Source organism: Geotrypetes seraphini, chromosome 2 (genome assembly GCF_902459505.1).
Source record: "Geotrypetes seraphini chromosome 2, aGeoSer1.1, whole genome shotgun sequence".
Classification (NCBI taxonomy): domain Eukaryota; kingdom Metazoa; phylum Chordata; class Amphibia; order Gymnophiona; family Dermophiidae; genus Geotrypetes; species Geotrypetes seraphini.
Window position 1 is genome coordinate 485,786,226 of NC_047085.1, and position 19,852 is coordinate 485,806,077.

General features: G+C 45.2%; 1 protein-coding gene across 5 annotated transcripts in view; it reads right to left on the reverse strand.

Annotated features, from left to right (window-relative positions):
- Window positions 1-19,852, reverse strand: part of GUK1 (guanylate kinase 1) — a 69,492-nt gene that overhangs the window by 37,644 nt on the left and 11,996 nt on the right. For 2 of the 5 annotated variants that reach the window (XM_033931823.1, XM_033931822.1), the window contains exons 2-4: window positions 7,584-7,697; window positions 4,596-4,637; window positions 2,076-2,172 (exon numbers count right to left, since the gene is read on the reverse strand). In XM_033931823.1, the coding sequence (XP_033787714.1) occupies window positions 2,076-2,172; window positions 4,596-4,637; window positions 7,584-7,697 (253 nt within the window). Of the gene's footprint in view, window positions 1-2,075; window positions 2,173-4,595; window positions 4,638-7,583; window positions 7,698-11,422; window positions 11,447-14,348; window positions 14,368-14,608; window positions 14,765-19,852 lie in introns of those variants that run through there. The other 3 variants (XM_033931824.1, XM_033931825.1, XM_033931826.1) reach the window with 3 other exon arrangements.

The window sequence follows — 19,852 nt, forward strand, 5'->3', positions numbered from 1 at the left end:
CCGTGGGATCGCTTGTGGGTGTGCGTCCGATCAGATCATTTGCATGCTGAATCTACACTTCTTCCTCAATATTCGCGGGGGCTTAGGGGCAGAGCTGGCCTGCGAACTTGAAAATTCGCAAATAACTTTTGGGCCGGCTCCGATTCATCCCCTGACTTCCCCCCGGCATCCCGGACCTTTTTTTTAAATGAAACGTTGCATCCCGGACCTCCCCGGAGCTTACCTGGTGGTCTAGCGAGCTTTCGGGGCAGGAGCGATCTTCCTACGCTCCTGCCCCGTGCAGATCACTCATACAAAATGGTTGCGGGGAGTTCCCGTCGTAGTCTCGACTTTGAGAAGACATATGAAGATACAGAACTTTTTTAAAGAGGCAACGAATGATTCAAATAACCTTGGTAGCTGCAAAAGGTATTGGTAAAGGTAGCACCAACCAAAACCATGATGGCGTGGCTGGGATAGACAGAAAGTATGGTGGTAAAGGGAAAGTTAAAGGTGTCCTCTGTGCCAGTGTTCTTCAACCTTTTTATGCCTATGGACCGGCGGAAATAAAATAATTATTTTGTGGACCGGTGGTTGAAGAACACTGGGCTAAGTCGAGGGCCAGACCCCGCCCCCATAATAATAACACTATTTTTTCCATATATACACACACAATATTAATCTTATATTGACAACACATAATGGTTAACCACAAAATTAAACTACACAAAGCATATTGTATGCTTCTCAACATTCATTCCTACCAGAACACAGATAACCCCTATGCAAATACGGGACCAAAAACTAAAAGTACTAATATATACAAACAAACCCTAAGATTCAAGACTCTGCAACCCTAGAGAAAAAGAAACAAATACATTTCTTCCTGAACAGTGCAAAATACAGACAGCAGATGTAAATTCTCAAAATTGACACAATTCAATCACTAAATTGGAAATTAAAATCATTCCCCCCCTACCTATGTTGTCCCAGTGTTATCTTTGGGCCAGCTCCCTCTTCCTCACCGACACAGTGCGCAAAGCACGGGCAGCGGCTCCTCATGCGTCCCATGCCTCATCTGAAAGCATTCCCTTCAACGTTGCGACATCAGAGAGAAGGCTTCTGGTTCAGGCGCAGGACGCGCATAGGAGCCACCACCTGCGACTTTGTGCACTGCGGCAGTAAGAAAGAGGGAAGCCGGCCCAAAGATAACACCACATCGATCGCACCGGACCTGCGGTTGAAGAATACTGTCTCGGACTCGATGCACATGCCGGCCCTGCGGACCTGTAGGAAATTTCTGCGGACCGGCACCAATCCACGGAACGGCGGTTGAAGAACACTGCTCTATGCTATCTTGTAAGTCACCTGTGTTGAATCGGTGACATAAATGGAAGTAAATAAATAGGCAGAAGAAATGGAGAGGGATTTACTTGGGACAGCTGTGAAAGGCAGCAGTAATAGCAAGCTTTCAGCGGTAAGATTAAAGACATGGCATGGGGGATGGCTAAAGAGAATACCTTCTTACTGTCTGTCTATTCCAATGTAATTATTCCAGTTCATCTTTATGCTGTTTCATTTGAAAAAGTGGATTATACATTTATTTATTTTTTATTAAATGGGAACAAGTGATGGAAAGCCAGAGAAGAGGCAGCTTCACATGGGTAGACTGAATGAGCTAACTGGCCTTTATTTGCCGTCATTTACTATGGTAAATGTGTCCCAGTGCTGCTTTCATTGTTGAGAGTGGAGGACAGGAGCAAGCACACATCTATGGCTATTGGGATGGATCCCTCAAGCCACAGCTGCTCTTCCCGCCTGCAAAACTAATCACTATTACCATTGAAGCAAACCACCATTCACTCAAACATTTTACTGGTCGCCAGGGATGAACTTATTCAAGGAAAGCTAAGTTAAGTCCTTTCCATGTTCTTCAACCCCAGCTAACTTGGGGGACAAATACTGCTGACTACTGGGCCTTCAGGCTGTCTCGGCGACAGGTTCCGGTTTCATGTCTGCTTGCACTTATTTTGTTTCTTAAAACTATAGTTTTCTGAAAGACAAAGCTTACACAGTGTCACAAGATTGTCACATACCTTGTGCCATACATGTTCCCCGAGAACTCGGCATACTCCAGAAACTCCCCGGCATCTATTGCTTTCTGCATATCGTTTCGGGTCACAAAATGGTAATCTGAAGGGAATCAAAGAAAAGTGGGAATGGACACTAGTCAAACTGCTGCAGGGACATCAATTTTTAAAATATCAACAAATTTAAAAATTAAAAAGTATACATATATAACATATGCATAGAATGTAGCAGGCATACACAAGTCCTTTATGATAAAATATCTACTGGACCCCAGTCCTTCGGATTGTAATGTATACTGGACCCCCAACACGGTCCATGTTTCGGCCAAAAAGGCCTTCCTTAGGTGTATAAAGAGTGGCCCAGTAGATGGCGCCAGATTCCAAGAAAAAAAAAAAAAATCAAGCAAAAATCTGAACTTGCAGTGCACGCAAGACAAATCCTATTGCCCGGCACAAATATTCAAAAAAACGCAGTACTGATAAAACACCACAGGAACTCAGGAGTCGTTGCTGAGAGGGAAAGACAGAAGGACATCTCACACTGGCCTGCAAGTCAAAGTTGCAATCCTATCCTGAATTCGCCTCAGGGTGGGAAGTTTCATTGCCCAACAAAAAATCCTACCTGCCATAAAAGAGATTGCTTTTTAAGAATGAGAAGGGAGGCAGCATTTGCCCTCTTTATTTACTCTTTTACATTGGCTGTGGAAAAAGATCTCTCTTTAGTAACCCAGCGTTGGATACAATTTAAATATCACCAAAGTGCAATAAAAAGAGAGGTATGAAATATTGCTAGTATTTCACCTCAGGGTCTTCAGAAGACCAGCTGGGTCGTAAGACTCAAGCTGGCTGGACTCCTCATTAGTCCCGTTGGTGTTGGTGCTAAGTACACGATCTTGATAAATTGGAGTGTATTTAGCAGTTTAATTAATTAATATGATGAATAAGGTATATATTTATATAAATCAAACTTACTAATTAAACATAAAATTGAAGAACAAAGAAAGGATAAATGAAATAAAGAAACAATAGTTAGACAGTAGTAAGGATAAATAGAAAAAACCAACAGGACTAATAAGGAGACCAGCCAGCTTAAGTCCGTTATAACGAGATTATACTGTAAAAGATAATGTAAATCTTTGCCCCCTAAATTAGGCACAGATTCCCTTTATTCTACAACTGAATGCGTAAATTTCAGGAATGCCCCGATCCGCCCATGATCCTCCCATGGTAGCGCTCCCTTTTTGGAAATGCACATAAAATTTAAGTGCGGATCCGGCGCCTAAATATACGCATGTAAATTTTAATTCATTCCAATTAGCACCAATAATTGCTTGTTACGATTCCAATTATTGGCACCAATTAGCTTATTATTCAATTAAAATGGCCCAAGAAAACCGAGCTTGTGCCCAAATCCGTGCATGCAATTTTTAAAGGACTTTTATAGAATTAGGCTTCAAATGCCAATTTAATGTGTCCAGTTAGTCCTGTTTATACGGAAAGCAAATCTCCCAGCTGCCAGTCATAAAAGTTTGACAATTATCACTTCTTATCCCAAGTTAAATATTCTCTGTCACCAGCTGGGACAGATGATTATTAATAATCTTCCATGTTTTACCTCTAAGCTCCGTAACAATCTACACTGTTATAAAACCTGCTTGGGTCAACAGCCTTCCAAATAGTTTTCTACATTCCCAATGGACTTGTTGGACATCACAGACCCAGTTGATTTCTGGTAGCAGTAACCTACTGCTACCAACCCAACTTCCACAAGTAAACCTGAACAAAGAGAGAAGCGCCCACAATCAAGCTGGTGCCTGCAGGTTGGTCGTGACCGAGTATGGTACAGCAAGGTCATGGGAACCTAGGAGGCTGGATATTCAGTCAACAGTCTCGTTAGTTTTTAGTTAACTGTTAACTTGTGGCCTTGTGGCAATGAACTTGTCTTCAGGATACACTTGATGAATATGTATGAGATAAATTTATATGAATACTACGGTACCTCCGATGTAGGTACATCCCTCTCATGTACATTTACTAGGGATATCCTGAAAAAAGTTTTTTTTTTTTTTTTTTTTGGAAAAGAAGAAAATAAAGAAAGAAGAAGACAAAAAAACGCAGCGACCGTGCGAAAAACCCTACACAGCCGCGGCGACAGAAGGCACAATTAGCACAATTTCTCCACAGGGCTTCTGGCTCCGCGGATGAAAATGAACTGAGGACCACGAGGTGGGGATGCGCCCTCTAGTGGGCAAGAAGGCTAGCACATGCGTGGTGCAGTGTGCAAACTTGAAACTTCTAGCAAGTTTGCTTGAAAAGCTGTCCGCGCTGGGGCTCCGTAGATGACGTCACCCACATGTGAGAATATCATGCCTGCTTGTCCTGGGATAAATGAAGATATGGTGCAAATAAATCCTTCTTTTTCCTACTGGAATAAATCATGAACTGGTAAATTGTACACTTCTGTGATGTAGTAAAACCTATTACTACTCCTTGACTGGCTTGAAAAACTAACAAAGGGATACAAACCTTTGCCATTTACTTCTCTCGGCCTCGGCTTCCTTGTAGTATCTGTAAACACAAAAAGATTACCAATGATTTCACAGGCCAACCAGTAAAATAGTATACGAAAACAGTTAGCTAATACACTTCTCCCTCCGAATCCGTGAGGGTTAGGGGCAGAGCCGGCCCGCGAATATGGAAAATTGCGGATAACTTTTAGGGCCAACTCTGACCCACCCTCACCTCCCTTCTGCATCCCAGACCTCCCCGGACCTCACCTGGTGGTCTAGCGGTGTCGTGGGTCAGGAGTGATCTTCCTACGCTCCTGCCCTGTGCAGAGCCGTCATCAAAAATGGCTGCTGTGAATTCCCGTTGTAGTCTCATGAGACTACGGGAACTCATGGCAGCCATTTTTGATGACGGCTTTGCACGGGGCAGGAGTGTAGGAAGATAGCTAGACCACCAGGTAAGGTCTGTGGAGGTCCGGGATACAGTGATTGAGCCTTTAAAAACTAGGGGAAGGCCCGGGGCAAAAAAATTGCAAATAACCGAATTTGTGGGATTCGAAGCGAGAAGTGTAATACACACAGACCTAGAAAATTTACAAAATACAAAAAGTGACACTTCCTCAGGCATAACATTAAGAAATCTGTCTTCGTAGAAAGGGTGCTAAACATACGACACAATCTCCCATTAGAGGTATAAGGAAATGAGATAAGCCCAGAGGATCTCTTCATATAATGAAGCAAGTGCAAAGCAAGAAATCAAGTAGAATCTGTCTCTATCCCCATCCCATCCCCGCAAGTTGTGTCCCTGTCACTGCCCCATCCCTATAAGCTCTGCCCTTATCTGCAAAAGCCTTGAACACTTATGATTTTAAAGTGTTTGAGGCTTGTGCAGATGAGGGTAGAGCTTGCAGGAAATGGGGCAGGGAAAGGGACAGAACTCGCAGGGATGGAGATCGATCCTTTGGGGATGGGGACAAATTTATCTCTGTGTCATTCTCTAATCTGCAATTCAAGGAGAAGGGGAAAAAAGCCAACTAGATAATCCTTACAGTTTTCACCTGCGTTTCACTTCACATCTAACGCTTTGTGCATACAATGCTAAAAAGGACCAGGTCAACTAGATGGTCTCAAACAAAGAATTTATCTTAATATTTCTCAAAAGCCATTTTATTTTAGCTGATCCAACTAGGCCATAATGCCCCTTTAACTGTATAGTCCAACCCAAAAACAAGGTTGCCAAGCATCGTGAACACATCACACCCTTTCTCGCAAAAAATACACTGGTTACCAGAGACCCAATCTTAGCACAGGTGGCAAGCTGGAGCTTACAGGGAGATTGTGAGAAAAAGGATCTGCCCAATATACAAAGCTACCCAACTGCCAGTATTCAGTGGCAATTTACCTGGCAGAGCTGCTTGAATATTGGCTCTGACTGGCTATTAAAAAAGTGAGCAGGTCAGAGGCAGTACAGGAGTAGAGTTGGAGACATGCTGGTAGTTATGCTATGAGGGTCCCTCCCCTCTCCTCCTGGTGATACTAAGTTCCCTACCACCCCTTCCCCTCCCACAACCAAGCAAAGGGCCCCCACTTCCTCCCACCCCTCTTCCATGTAGGATAGGCCCTCCCAAGCCTACCTGCAATCCCTGGTGGTCCAGCAAAGACATTCAGGCAGGTATGAAGCCCACTTACTCCTGCCCCTCTAGTGGTTTTGTTGCAGTTCGATATCTCGGCTGCATTCAATGCAATTGTTCACTCACTATTACTTTAAAATCGGAAGAGCTAGTTATATACGGGATAGTATTGAAATGGTTCCCAGAATTCTTGGGCAAGAGAACATATGAAGTGAGGGATCCTAGAAAATCCCAAACATGGAGAGCCTTCTGCAGGGTTCCACAAGGCTCCCCACTTTCACCATCCTTATTCAATGTATACATGAGCTTACCAAAATGTTCTCATTTTAAGGCCTAAGTCTCCACTCCCTGCCCTCAAGGACCACCAAGAGGTCAGGTTTTCTGAATGCCTTAATGAATATCCATGAGAGAGATTTGCATATAATGGAATTAACTGGTATGCAAATCTGTCTTGTATATATTCATTAGGGTTAGCCTGAAAAAATGACCTGTTTGAGGCCCTCTACAACTGGGAATAAAGGACAAGGATGTAAGGTATTTCAAATCTAATGATAGTGAACTTTTCACTTCAAATACTCTTATTAAATTGATAATTATTATTTTATTGATTTATTAGCTGCCTTTATGGAGAGATTCACCCAAAGCATTGTACATAACAAAATTTAATATAGCTAGATTTTGGTCCCTGTAAGCGATACCATGTTCAAAGAATCAGTTACATACTCGTAATGGCCTTCTTTTACTAGGAATAGAAATTCTATGAACGTCTTAGCAGCATTGGAGCATTTAGCGCCTTGGACAGCAGTAGAAACCTCTACTGCAGCTTAGTAAAAGTGTGTGTGTGTGGGGGGGGGGGGGGACATTAGTGCTAAATTTATTTCCTTAACTTTATGAACCAAATTAGGTAGCTAGTGTTGAAAATCAATGCTTGGTACCTTTAATGCTTTCTTTGCCCTAAATCTGCCTGTAGAATCACCCAGGCTTTGGATCTTAAATTTAGGAACCCAGCCACAGTTAGTGTCCAAAAGGGGCCAATTTAGGCACCTAAGACCTCAAATGAAGGGCTCCTTGTATCAAGCAGCAGTAGAGCGTTTTACCGCAGGCCAGTGAGGTTAAATGCTCCGATACTCATTCAATTCCTATGGGCGTTGGAGCATTTACCTTGCTGGCCCGCAGTAAAACGCTCCACCACTGCTCGATAAAAGAAGCCCTAAGCATCTAAAGTCTTTAGTCCAGTGCATCTAATTGACAAATGATAACATTCCATTTGCTAGGCCACAAACTCTCCAAGATCATCAGGTCATACAGTGTGTGGATTTACGTCAACAGCAGCCATCCAGAAAGGAAAACGCTCACAATCATGCACAAATACTTACGGGAAACGCTGAAGCCAAAAACACCTTCATGGTCCTGAAGAAGCCTCTTCAACAAAGTGCTCTTTCCTGCCCCTGAGGGACCACTCAAAACAACTGGCCGGGGTCCTGCCATGACTAGAGAGAGACAAAAAGAGACCATAGTTCATGGTTCCTTATGCTAGCCATATGACTTACAAATATATATATATCCAAAACAAACAATTCTGGAGACTGATGTTGCCGATGTAGACTTTATTGGAATAAAGTAGTCAATAAAACATCCACAACTTGATATATAGAACCCTACGCGGACTGTGTTTCAACATAAAAGTCTTCCTCAGGGGTCCAAGTGTGGTTTCCTCACAAGTGTGTGAAAAAGCTACGTCCAAACGTAGGTCAAAATACTGTGTGTAGAATCTGGCATCTTAGGGTTTCATTTGTGTACATTAGTACAGAAAGATTTGGTTCTTATCTCGATAATCTTCTTTCTTGTAGATGTATCTAGTGGTCCTGAACACTAGGGTTATACATCTGAACTAGCAACTTACTTGCAGAATGCTATCAATTATCTTTTGGACTCCGCCTCATTCCCATGGAGCTGCCCTGCCCCCTCAGTGTGACAGACATACAGAAAGGAGGGAAACGGGGAAAAATCTCCAACACTACAGTTCTTTCTGCGCTGTAACAAACATATCCATTAATGTTATAAGACTCAAAGCAACAGATCAAAACAGAAAGAAAAACTGTGTGCATCCAGCAATAATCATATATTGCTTGTAGCTACTTGCATGCCCTGCTATCAAACAGAGACTTAAACTAGACTTGAGTGTTTTCTTTCTTTTTTTTTTCAATCCTCTCAGTTCATCTGAGAGACAGGGAATTCTCCAGATTCAGACTGATCTTAAGGCAGAAGACAGGCGAAGCCCACTGCTAAGACTGGGCTTCAGGACCACCAGATACATCTACAAGAAAGGAGATTATTGAGATAAGGACCTAATATTTCTTTCTAGTGCAATGTGTCTAATGGTCCTGAACACTAGGAACGCACTAAAGCAGTCCCAGGAGTCTAGGATAGCATCTTTCCTGGCTGCTACGTCCATCCTAAAGAACCTAATAAAGGTATGAAGGGTAGACTAAGTAACTGCGCTACAGAATTCCCCAGGTGAAACTGCCAGAGTCTCCACCCTTGAGGCAGTGACTCATCTAGTGGAATGTGATTTCAATGCAATCAGCGGCTCCTTACCACAGCCCACATATACGGAGAAAATGGCCACTTTAATCCATCTGAAAATCGAAGCTTTAGATGCCGGCCTCCCCTTCTTGGGATGACTAGTCAGAACAAAAAGATGATCTGATACACAAAACTCATTGGTAACTTTGAGGAGCTGGAGGAGCACTCACTTGACATCCAGCAAATGCAATATTTTAGCCTTTTTCTTAGACCCTGTAGGGTCAAAAGTGGGCAAATGGACTTCCTGATTGACATGGAAGGCTGAGACTACCGAAGGACGGAACCATGCATAACGAGAGCCCTGCTTCTGTAAACTTAAGGACAGTGCTTGTAACTTGGAAACTCATCTTGCTGATGTAATCACCACCAGAAACTCTGTCTTGATTGTAAGTTCCAGAAGGTAAACCTCCCTTAAGAGCTCATACAGAGCTCTACTGAGACTTGTAATACTATGTTAAGATTCCAGAAAGGGAAAGGGAGGTGTACCAGAGGATGCAACCAAAGAGCCCCTTTAAATGGACTGAGTGACAACAAGGGGGCTAGAGGAACTTCCAGCTTCAGTTTTTATAGCAAGGTAGATAATGGCCAAGATTGCAGAGGCTTTGAACAGCCAGCACACCAAGATTTCTTTCTCCTGGTCCAGAACCATTACCACTTCTTGACCACTGTTGTCATGCAGAGAACCAGACTGCCAGACAAATTGCATCCAGGGACAATAGGGGCAAGGAATCGAACTTTCTAGCCTCCCAGTCATGTCAGACTACACCTCCTGGTTCAGCTCTGTGTCCTCATCTGGTTGGAGTGCAATGCTGAAGGGAGTTACCTTACGCCACCACCTCCATCACGCTAAATACAGATGCTGAGGACCCTCTGCAGTTTAAATAAGCATTCCATATATTTCACACAAAATCCAGGGTGAAGTCTTGTACTAGGTGTCTCAAATACCCTGGCAGGAACACTCTGCCAGTCCTTCTGTGCTCCTTGGCCACCTCACATCTGTGCTTGGCCAATGCACCTTTGGAGGATCTCTTCCCTTGGGAACATACCTCCTGTGGATCCCTAGCTCTGGAGGGCTCAGTTCGCGCCCCCTCCTCCATGTGCTCCACCACACACAGGACATGGAAGCTCCTCGGTCAGCCAGCCAGTGCAAACCTGGCGTGATATAGGGTAGGAAGGCCTGAGGGAGGTCCATCCCTGTCGATTTTAAACAAAATTGAGAGATTTTGAGGCAGACGGAAGCTTTATAAAAAAAAAAAAAGACTGTTCAAAATCCAAGATGGCTGCCACCAGTAAAATTGTGCCAAAAACAGCCTGTGGGGATTTCCCTGAAGAACAAAAATTGCAGGGAAAGGGATTTTATAGGTGAATAACCTTGGCTCTGGCTGTAGAATCTTTTAACTTTCATTTTTGGAGACCCCTCTGATTTTCCCCATAGGCTAGCCTTACTCACTGTGCTGTGTGCCTGCCTGCTTCAGCTTAGGAATGTAGCTGGGATAAATGGAGAACTCTGCTTCACAGATTTGCAAGACGAACTTGGTCTTTGAGCTGCCAATTGAGCCGAAGTTGGACTGAGCTTCAACCCCCAGAAAATCTTGTGCTATGAAGGGGGAGAGGGGCCATGTAAGCTGGCCCACTATTAATCCCGGCTAAGCCGTGAAGGAGTCAAACAGCCTGTGCGCAAGCTCTTGATAAATCAGGTACACGAGCAGTCACACAGGGGACTGCCCCTGAGCTCAAGAAATACAAAAGCAGGTTGGCTAGCTAGGTGTCCCCAAGTACTGATCCTACTAGCAGCACATTTTCACAGTGCGAGTCTGCATCTACTCCCAGGCAGAGGTTCCAACAAGTGGGAACCTTTGGACACAGAGCCTCCAACCTAAACAGAAAAAAATAACCAAAAATTATAAAACCACAGAGCAGTGCAGAAATTCTTCTGAGCAACTTGCTTGCAGAAAAAAAAACTGAGGGGGCAGGAGCAGCTCCCTGGGAAGGAGGCAGAGTTCATAAAATGATCGACAGCATTCTACAAGCAACTAGAGAGGTTCAGATGCATAACCCTAGCATTCAGGACCACTAGACACATTGTACTAGAATTTTAGTTTGTGGGTCTGTATTTGAAAAGGGATTTTTTTCCTGTTTTTTTCTATGTGCGACTAAGGCCTTATGTTCTGTTGAGAAACTTTAGTAGTTGATGTCATGGCCCCAAGTAGGAAGATATTTGTTGGCTCTCATTAAGCTCTTTTGGACTCCTAACGGCCCCAACTTAAAAATCAGCGGAGACCACTGACATACAGAGTGTAGTTGTGAGCACTATAAAGCCTTTTTTCACAACAGAAGAAATTTGAGGCATAAAAGAGAGTCCAGCATCCATCAGAATTCCTAAGTACTGAAAATGATCCTCAGTGGGTACCAGAGAACCAAACAGGATAGGCACCAAAGGACGAGGGACAACTCAAAAGCCAATAGTCTTATTATTTTTGCAGTGCTTAAAAAAAAATGTATATATATATATATATATATCTCATCCTATATAATAAAAGGCTAACTCGCGCATGCGCATTCCTATTTGCGTGTTCCGTGCGCTGTAGGTCTGTGGCCTAAGGAGTGCGCATGCGCGCTAATACGTCACCAGCCTATCGCCTCCACAAGCCGGACCGCAGCCAGACGACGTTCTCCGTTTCTCCTGCCGCCGCCGCCGATCTCCGTTTCTCCTTTGCCGCCCACCCCCTTCTTTTCCCGTGGGCCCGAATGGCGATTCCAGCAGCGTGTTCATCAGTCTCCACACGCTGCTTCGGGCCCTTCTACTGCCCTGATTTGCTCTGCCGCGTCTCTGATGATGTCATCAGGGACGTGCCAGAGTAAATCAGGGCAGTAGAAGAGCCCGAAGCAGCGTGTGGAGACTGATGCAAGCGCTGCTGGAATCATCACCTTTGTAGTCCGGCCCGCGGGAAGGGAAGGGGGGGGGGGGGTAGAGGAAACGCTAATGCTGCTGCACAGGGAACTGGTGGGGGGGGAGGGAAATGGAGGGGAAGGGAATGCTGCTTTGGACGGACAGACAGACAGAGAGAGGAAGGGAAACACAAAGAAAATAAGAAATACACAGGGGCAGGTGCTCAGGGAATTGGTGTGGGGGGAGGGAAATGGAGGGGAATGGAATGCTGCTTTGGACAGACAGAGAGAGGAAGGGAAACACAAAGAAAATAAGAAAGACACAGGGGCAGGTGCACAGGGAACTGTTGTGCGGGGAGGGAAATGGAGGGGGATGGAATGCTGCTTTGGACAGACAGACAGAGGGAGGAAGGGAGACAGAGGGAGGAAGGGAGACAGAAAGGAAAGAAGAAAGACACAGAGTCAGGGAGATACACAGAAAGACAGACAGGCAAAGGAGGCCAGGGACAGAGACAGACAGAAAGGACAGCGGGAGCCGCGTCAGGAGGGGTGCGGGATGCGGCAGTGGGAACTTTTCCAATGGGTGCAACTGGGCAGCTGTCGGGAACCTTTGATCAGGGGCAGAGCAAGGTAAGAGTATCATAGGGATAAGAAGGAGGAGGGAGGATAAAAAAGGAAGGGATGCCTACTGCTGGACAGGGGGAGAAGGAAAGAGATGCTGATGGACAGGGGAGGTGAAGAAAAAGGAACGGAGGACTAATGTTGGACAGAGGGAGAAGGAAAGAGGTGCTGCTGGACAGGGGGGAGGTAAAACAAAGGGAGAAGGGCTGCTGCTGCATAAGGAGAGCAGTGAAGGGGTGGTGGTGGACACAGTGAAGGTAAAAGGAAGGGAAAATGGACAGGGGGAGCAGGCAAGGGGTGGTGATGGACAGCCAAGGAAAAATAAAGGCAGAAAGAAAGAAAGCGGCTAAGGAGAGAGAGAGAAAAAAAGACAGACACACACACATATGTTCTAGCACCCGTTAATGTAACGGGCTTAAAGACTAGTATACAATAAAATGCTAGAGCGCGCATGCGTTCTCGAAAATTTGTGCAGTGTGGCGCCGTGAGGTGTGCTTCTGAGGTGTGCTCTCTCCCTGACCTCAGCGCATCACCGCCCGCCCTCACTCACCTCTGCCTCTCACTCGCTGCCTGCCCGCATCCTTGCCGTGTCATCTCACTCGCCGCCGCCGCTGATCCTCTTCAGAGCAGCCTGCGATCGTGGCCGGCTTTAAAGAACCTCGCAGGCCGCTCTCCAACCTCAGTAGCATGCTCCCTCTGATGCACGGGATCGCGTCAGAGGGAATGTGCTACCGAGTTGGAGAGCAGCCTGCGAGGTTCGCTAAAGCCGGCCACCACGATCGCAGGCTGCTTTGAAGAGGAGCAGGCCAGAAGACGCCGGGATGGAGGGGAGGGTAAGAAGGGGATCAATGCCGGGAACCAGGGGGAGAGGGAAAGGGAAAGGGGGCTGCTTTGGGGGAGGGGTGTGCTGGGGGGAGACAGAAGGGGCCATGGATAGGGAGAGGGGGCTGCTTTGGGGGGGAGGTGTGCTGGGGACAGCTTTGCTCTGGGAGGAGACAGAAGGGACCATGGAGAGATAGGGAGAGGGAAAGGGGGCTACTTTGGGGGAGAGGTGTGCTGGGGACAGACAGCTTTGCTCTAGGGGGAAGACAGAAGGGGCCATGGAGAGACAGGGAGAGGGAAAGGGGGCTGCTTTGGGGGGAGGGGTGTGCTGGGGGGAGACAGAAGGGGCCATGGAGAGATAGGGAGAGGTGTGCTGGGGACAGATAGCTTTGCTCGGGGGGGGGGGAAGACAGAAGAGGGCCATGGAGAGACAGTTAGGGAGAGGGAAAGGGGGCTGCTTTGGGGGGGAGGTGTGTCCTGGGGGGGAGACAGAAGGATACAGACAGCGACCAAGGAGACAGAGATAAAGAAACACAGACAGACAGACAGACACATCTATTCTAGCACCCGTTAATGTAACGGGCTTAAAGACTAGTATATATATATATATATATATATATATATATATATATATATATATATATATATATATCTCAGACACTGATCACACAACCAGTGTGCTACCATGTTTCTAAAGAGAGCAAAATATTTTGCCTCTACTTCCTGAAGGAAAGCAATGGAAACCAATGCTACCTAAGGTAGGCTCACTAATACAGAATAGGATTAAGTTGTCTCTCTCGGCACAGCACTCATTTGCAGCACACAAAGGTTCAGATTCATGCCTTTTGAGCCAAGTCTGAGAGAACACGGCAATTTAACCAAATAAGGAAAGCAGTTCTTTCATGCCCAAATTCTTCTCAGCGAGTATGCAGAACATACAATTAGAAGGTAAGTTCTAAGAATCCAGTAGCCACTTGCACACATGGGGAGATTCTTCAGTGCAGTCTGTCTGCCCTATGCCACTGATCACACAGCAGTCTTAACAGATGCACTGGACAGCCCCAGACCCTAGTGGGAATAAGCATAAATCAAAATAGTACCATACAATGGAACGGCAGAATCTCTCCTGGAGTTGTCACAAGCAGAGACCCAGCGCTATATAGAAAAAAGGAAGTTTTCTGAAACCAAATAAAACAGCTTGCCAAGTGCCACTATCACCTCACCTAGCTTCTTTTCAGATTATTCTTGCAGGGAAACTCTTCTCTACTGCAAAAAAATAAGTTTCAACTCCAGTTTGCTTACAGAATTATAGTTATCTGGTGCTTCTCTTTACAGTATATTGTTCTACACCTCATTTCACTCTACAATTCTGGAAACAGAGAAACTGGAAGACGTGGCTATTCTACAGACACTCCCAAACAGCATAACAAAACCAACACATCCATGTACAACACCATACAATATATGTGTTGTACATACTCACCCCTCTCTCTCTCTCTGTTTTCTGGTGATTAAGATGTGGAACACATTGCTAACAGAGCTGATGAGAAGCTGAACAGTAGAAATGACAGGACTTAGGACAGCTAGGAATAAATTCCAGATTTCCGACAGCATCAGCCAGCCAGCTCTTCCTATATTCTCTTTTCTCCTCCTACTCACTTCCCACTGGCAGCTCACACCCTGGTGACGAGGCACTTGTGCCTCTCTCTCTTGCAATGCCACAGGAATCACAACACAAAGCTTCCTAGTCTCGCAGACCCTTCCTTTCTATTCATAAATCGTTTGAGCAGTATTTACTATTCTGATACTTAGCTTGCTGTACTGGACTATTTGCTAATCTGAGCATCTTTTGCTATTTGCTAATCTGAGCATCTTTTGCTGTGTAAATAAGGATGGTTTGATGTCTATCAAACTCAATATGCCCTCTTCTCTTCCACCCATCCCACCCCCAGCTTCAAATGACCACAGAAGTCTGTCAGAAATGCAGTCTCCTGCAAGGGAGGGGAGGGGAATAATTCCTTTCTTTACTTGAAGGGCAAGAAGCTTCTATTATACTGAGAAAAAAAAAAAAGTTCACAAGCACGAACATGGTTTTACATAAAGCTAGAAAGGGTGACTGCCAACAAAGGCAAAAACAGTGGTCTCAAACTTGCGGCCCGCCAGGTACTATTTTGAGGCTCTCGGTATGTTTATCATAATCATAAAAGTAAAATAAAACAGTTTCTTGATCATATGTCTCTTTAGCTATAAATTGCAATATTATTATTAAAACTTAGCCAAAAGGAAAGATTTATAAACTAGAAAGAGTTTTACCTCGTGCAAAATTGTCATTTCTTTAATAAGACATTAACTATTTTTTTCTGAGGCCCTCCAAGTACCTATAAATCCAAAATGTGGCCCTGCAAAGGGTTTGAGTTTGAGACCACTGGCATAAAACATTAAATCTGTACAGATAGGTGCATAGGCTATCAAGCAAAATGAAAAACAAACATACACACCCTGATAAATGCATCAAATATGTATAATGTTTTTACGTGTAGGTAAGGATGAAATACGTTCGATACATTCACTATGGTGTCCTAATTGCTTTTCTTGTTGTGAAGCAAGTCTGCAGCAAGGTCAGTGGTGTCAGAGCACAGACTCTCTGCCTATAGATAATGCGGCTTTGCAGACTTGGCAAGTACCCAAATAGATAGCTCGGTGAATGTTGGCGAGTGAAATTAGCACAACACAGCCAAGAAACCCTTGAAGAGGATTTGAAATCCAGACTAGGAGAGTTTTCCAAGCTGTGGGTCAGGACCCCAAATGATTAAGGGTAGGACTCCCTACCTTTTGAGGTCACAACTTAGGTAGGGTCTCCACAGGTGCATCATTATTCAACACTTCCAGAAGATCACACAATTTTATTTGGCCGCAGTCATGGGGTTACAGACCCAAAAAAGATTGGAAAGCACTACAAAACACTGTTCCTGTTTCCGAGATATTCTCCACCTAGTGGCAAGTCACAGAAACACACTCCCATTCACATCTGCTCACGTGAATGGGTAACCTGCTAATAGAAGGGGATTGCCCAAAACTCCTGGGGGAATTCTGCTCAAAAAAAATCTGCAAAATTCTGCACATCTACTGTATATTAGTAACTTGTTTAGGTAGTATTCCCCATCATAAAAGCAAGGCATATATATTGCAGCGATATAGAAATAATTAGTAGTAGTATTAATGGAAGGCTCCTCCATACCTCAGGCATGACTAAACTAGCTTTCTCCTTGCTGAAACTCAGACAATCCACAAACCCAGTAGTCGCACTCCCTAACTAGCCTGACCCCCCCACACTTTCTATGCCTCCTCTCACACACGTACCCTGACCCCTGGAAGATTCAATCTCCAGTATTCTCTGCTCCCTTTCTATGATGGTCATCCCCCCCCCCCCAAGTTTCTTTCTTTCTCTCTCTGTCCTCTAGCAAAACCCCTAGTTTTCTCTTCATGTCTCTCTTTCTCAAACCCTACCCAGACACATTCATCTCCATAGCTTTAACACCCCCTTACCCCACTGGGCACCAGGGCTGTGGAGTTGGAGTCGGAGACAATTTTGGGTACTGGAGTCGGAGTCATGGGTACCAGAAACAGAGAAGTCAGAGTCGAAGGATTTATCTACCGACTCCACAGCCCTGCTTCCAAGCCATTTCTGTTCTGCTCTGCAATAAGTCAAAGGCAATAAATCCATGCCAATATAATTATAACTGAAAACAAGGTGGAAATGAACAAGCCACTGACTTGAGTGTAACCAGCACTAAACACTTATGTAGCTCTTCAGATCTTTCTAACAATAGACACCAACATCTGGAAATACATGTCTGACATAGCAAGAAGGCCAAATGCAATCTGATAGGGCGGGCATCAAGACTCGTATGCCTTTCTACAAGAAAGATTATTAAAAACATAGTCTTCCCTTCTAATGCAAAAGGCATACGAGTCTTGACCAGTGGGATGTACTGAAGCAATCCTCTGAGTCTAGGGCAGAGCAGGGCAGAGGAACCTGCTGTAAGCACTTCAGACCCAAAAGTGGCATCCTTACACGCTGCTATGTCCACTCTGTAAAATTTCATGAAAGTACGAAGGGTGGACCATGTAGATGCCATACAAATTTCCTCGGGTGACACTGCTCATGAAGAGGCCACACCCCTCATAAGAGTATGCTCTCAATGCAATTGGTAATTTCTTACCATACCTAATATAGGAAATAGAAGTCTTAGAGGCTGTCTTACTCAGGCGGCTAGGGCTTGTTAGCACAAAAAGATGATCTGAGAGGTGAAAGTCATTTGTCACCTCCAGGTAATGGAGAAAACTCTCCAAATATCCAGCCAACAGCAAAACTGTCTTTTTTTCTTCAACCCCATAGGATGGAAAAATGGCTTGTCAGACCACTTGATTTTCATGAAAAGCAAACAGGGATGCGAAGGGAAACCCCTGCTTCAGGAAAGGCTTCTCTGCATGACAGAGCTTGTAGATCCAAAACCTTTCTTGCTGAAGCAATTGCTACTAAAATAAAGCCTTAATGATAAGATCCATCAAAGATAACTCTGCAAAGACTCATACGAAACCTTTCTGAGTGCCTGTAAAATCAAGTTAAGATTCCACTCTGGGGACAGCTGTCACAGAGGAGAAAGCAACCACAATGCTCCTTTCAAAAATCTGGCGACATCTGAATGAGAGGCCAAAGAAGCCTTTTCTACTTGAGCCTTATAACACGAGAGTCCTGCCACTTGCTCTTTAAGGATACCAATAGCCAAATTATTCAAGACCATCCAGGACAAACACTAAGATCACTGATATCAGAGCCTTCATCAACTCCATATTCTCTTTAGCATACCAGTGCCGAAACATCTTCCAAGACTTAGCATAGGCCGCAACCATCTCTGGCCTCTTAGATCTGAAGAGGGTAGCTATAACCACTTCCGAAAAACCCTTGTGCAGTAAGACGCCTGCTCAAGAGCAATGCCGTAAGCCCAAAGCATTCCAGATCCTCTAGGAAAACTGGACCCTGTGAAAGCAGAGACGGATATAGTGGCAGTTTGAGACTCTCATCTCTCTGTAGGTGAACCAATCTGTACACCATGGCCGATGCAGCCAATCTGCAGCAACCAACCCTAGATGATTATCCTTCGAATAACCCGGCCCACTATGAGCCACAGAGCAAAAATGGCCAACAGTCCTCTCTGGCCATGGTTGTACTAAAGCATCCATGCTGGGCATGCATATTTGGTCAAAGAACTGAGGGACTTTTCTGTTGACTGTCAAAGCCATGAAATCAAATGTCGAATTACCCCATCAACGCACAATGCTGTTGAAGGTCCTCCAAGACAAGGACCACTACTCTGGGTCTAAGGTCTGCTGGCTGAGATAGTTGGCCTGTACATTGTCCACTCCCATGATGGGCGCTGCTGATAGAGCTTGCAGATGGACTTCTGCCCAGTGAAATTGGGCCTCCAATTTCAACACAGCACTCTTGGTGCCTCCCTGCCTGTTGATGTAGGTCACTGCTGTGGCATTATCCGATAAAACCTGGATCGCCTTGCCTTCCAGGGTGTTCTCTAACATCTGTAGGGCAAAATGAACAGTTTGTAGCTCCGAGCAGTTGATAGATCACTTTCTCTGCGAGGGCGACCAGCGTCCCTAAACTAGGTGACCCTCGCAATGTCCCTCTCCCCCAGCTGTAAAGGTCGGCATCTGTTGTGAGGGTCACCCAAGAAGAGAGGTAGCAGCAATCCCTTCTTCAGTGACTCTCCCAATTCCCCTCTACAGGGGCCACAGACGAAGTCTTGGGCATAGCATAGAGGGCCCTAGTGACCTCGTCAATGAGACAACTTTTCGCAACAGATCACATGGGACCGCTCTTCCTCGTCTTCCTAAGGTTGAGGGGGGTTTCCTCCAAATCAGAGTACGCAGAGGACTGACACCTGAGAGAACCTCCAAATTCTCAAGGGAAGTAGTACCTCCAGTGCTCGTGACTCAGTCCCATGTCAATTTATATCTAAAGTGGGGTCCACTGAGGCCCCCCAAGTAAAAGGGGGCTCTCCATCAGATTGCAACTGCAGCTGGAATATCTAAGCTAGGTCTGGAGCCCCCAAAAGGGACCCCCCCAAACAGATCTGAGGAAGGTAGAAGATCCCACATCTTTCAAGCCCTGAGGTGGAAAGAACATTTCCCTACTGCCAAGAAGCAATAGCAGGAGAAGCAGAAAATTAAATGGCCACAATTGCTGCCGACTGGCATTGGGGGGGGGGGGTAATCAGATCAATTCCAATGGCACCCCCCCCAGGCCATTTATGAAGTTGGAAATGGCCCATCACACTGCGGGCAGACAGAGCCAGCGGCTATGCTCAGCTGCCGGCTGTTGCAGTTTGTGCAGTGTCTCCTGGTTGAAATACCTACTCACATGGCAGACATGAGCAAACCTGCCTCGGCCTGGGAATCTGGCTCCTGCACCATTCCAGGTTCTTGTGGGGGAGTGCTCTAACAAAGAAATCCATCAACTGAGAGTAAGGGATTTCCCTGTTCTAGGCTGTGAATGCGTGAATTTTGACATAATTTTTAATTTTGCATCATTTAAATAAGGCTTATTGATGCACAGCTCTAATTGTTACCACCTTGGTCATCTCACTTTCAGCCTGGTTTATTGGTTCACAGTCACTTTCCAATAGTGTTTGCCAAAACGCGCAAGACCTTT